Raw genomic sequence first — 1,405 nt, forward strand, 5'->3', positions numbered from 1 at the left:
GGTGCGTACCTTGTTGAGGTGGTGACGGCGAAATCAATCCAACGGCTGTCATTAGCTAGCCACTTAACAATTCGACCGTCAGACAAACCGGTGTAAGGACCGTCGCCGGAGATATCGAAAACAAAACTCTCCGGTCCCGAAGCTCCGGTGGTTGGAATCAGACGGAAATCAGGTAAATGGACAGACATCATAGACTCTCCATCTTTTGGTCTCTCGCCGGAAAAGTCGGTGAGGTTAAAGAGAAGGACGACGGATATCGCCACCACCAAGAAGAGTTTCATCATCTTTGTGTTTGTTTTATGTCTTTGTTGTGTGGTAAGAGTTATTATTATTGTTATATATATATATATATATATATAGAGTGTCAGAAATAATAAATAGATTTCTTATACATGTCGAATTCGTGTAAATGAAAACTCTTTGGTATTTTATTTAATTTTTCTTTTCTTTTGGGATTCTTGGCATTGTGGATCCGTTATTCTTTTTTTTTTTTTTATGTATATGTTTCTGTTTAAAATTTTCCTTCTTAATTAGTTGGCCCAAAAGAAAAAAAGAAAAGAAAAAGATTTCCTTCTTAATATGACTCTAATTAGGTGAAATGAAACATTTCATTTGGCATATTTTACATGTAAATTGTATGATTGCTTTCAAATGCCGAAAATTGAGGGCCCACAAATCCTTCATTGTTTTAGGACCATCTTTTTTCTACACTCTGTGTTTTTTTTTTTCATTCAATTTTATAAGTTTAGGTCAAGTGTAATTGTTATTCAACCAAATAATTTATGGAAAATAAATTTTCCTTTCCAGAGAAAATTAAATGATGAGGATTGAGAGACGTCACCATTTATAAAATTGAAAACGAATAATAAAAATACCTCGAGATAATAAATAAATGATCTTGTTTGACTTGTGATAGTAATGTAATGTATTAATGAAACATACATTTAGGATTTAGCTTGTAGCAAATAAGAAAATAAAAGTTTTTGTATAAATAAAACATAAATTTTAACCATAAAAAATAAAATAATAACAGACAAAAAAAGTTGGAGGAAGTGAATTGACATGAGAAGGGGCAGTGGGCACAAGAAGCAACTGCATGAGTCCCACTCGGCAACCTATTCGTTGTGTTGCCTTCTGACCATTTTTGTTTTTAATTTTATTTTTTTGTTATTTGCTATCCAATTCAAATCCCTTCCAACTCCAAACAAACAATTCCAAAAGCATCAGAACCAATTAAAAGAAGAAATCTAAAAAGTGATGTGACCTCCTTGTTTACAAATATCCCAATCTAATCTTGCTTATCATGCTTAGTCGACTGCGCAGGCAGGTCCTTAGCACATCTCTACTGGAGAAATCTTTAAAGGTACTCAACAAAAATAAATTAATAAAAAATTTAAAAACTGAA

At 32.5% G+C, this 1,405-nt stretch overlaps 1 protein-coding gene across 2 annotated transcripts in view; it reads right to left on the bottom strand.

The window, feature by feature from the left end:
- The window catches only part of LOC104782616 (protein STRICTOSIDINE SYNTHASE-LIKE 2-like), a 3,904-nt gene extending 3,569 nt beyond the window's left edge, over nt 1-335 (bottom strand). For both annotated transcript variants that reach the window (XM_019245014.1, XM_010507596.2), the window contains exon 1: nt 10-335. In XM_019245014.1, the coding sequence (XP_019100559.1) occupies nt 10-284 (275 nt within the window). In that variant the 5' untranslated portion in view covers nt 285-335. The remainder of the gene's footprint in view (nt 1-9) is intronic.

The sequence above is a fragment of the Camelina sativa genome, chromosome 4 (assembly GCF_000633955.1).
Source record: "Camelina sativa cultivar DH55 chromosome 4, Cs, whole genome shotgun sequence".
Lineage (NCBI taxonomy): Eukaryota > Viridiplantae > Streptophyta > Magnoliopsida > Brassicales > Brassicaceae > Camelina > Camelina sativa.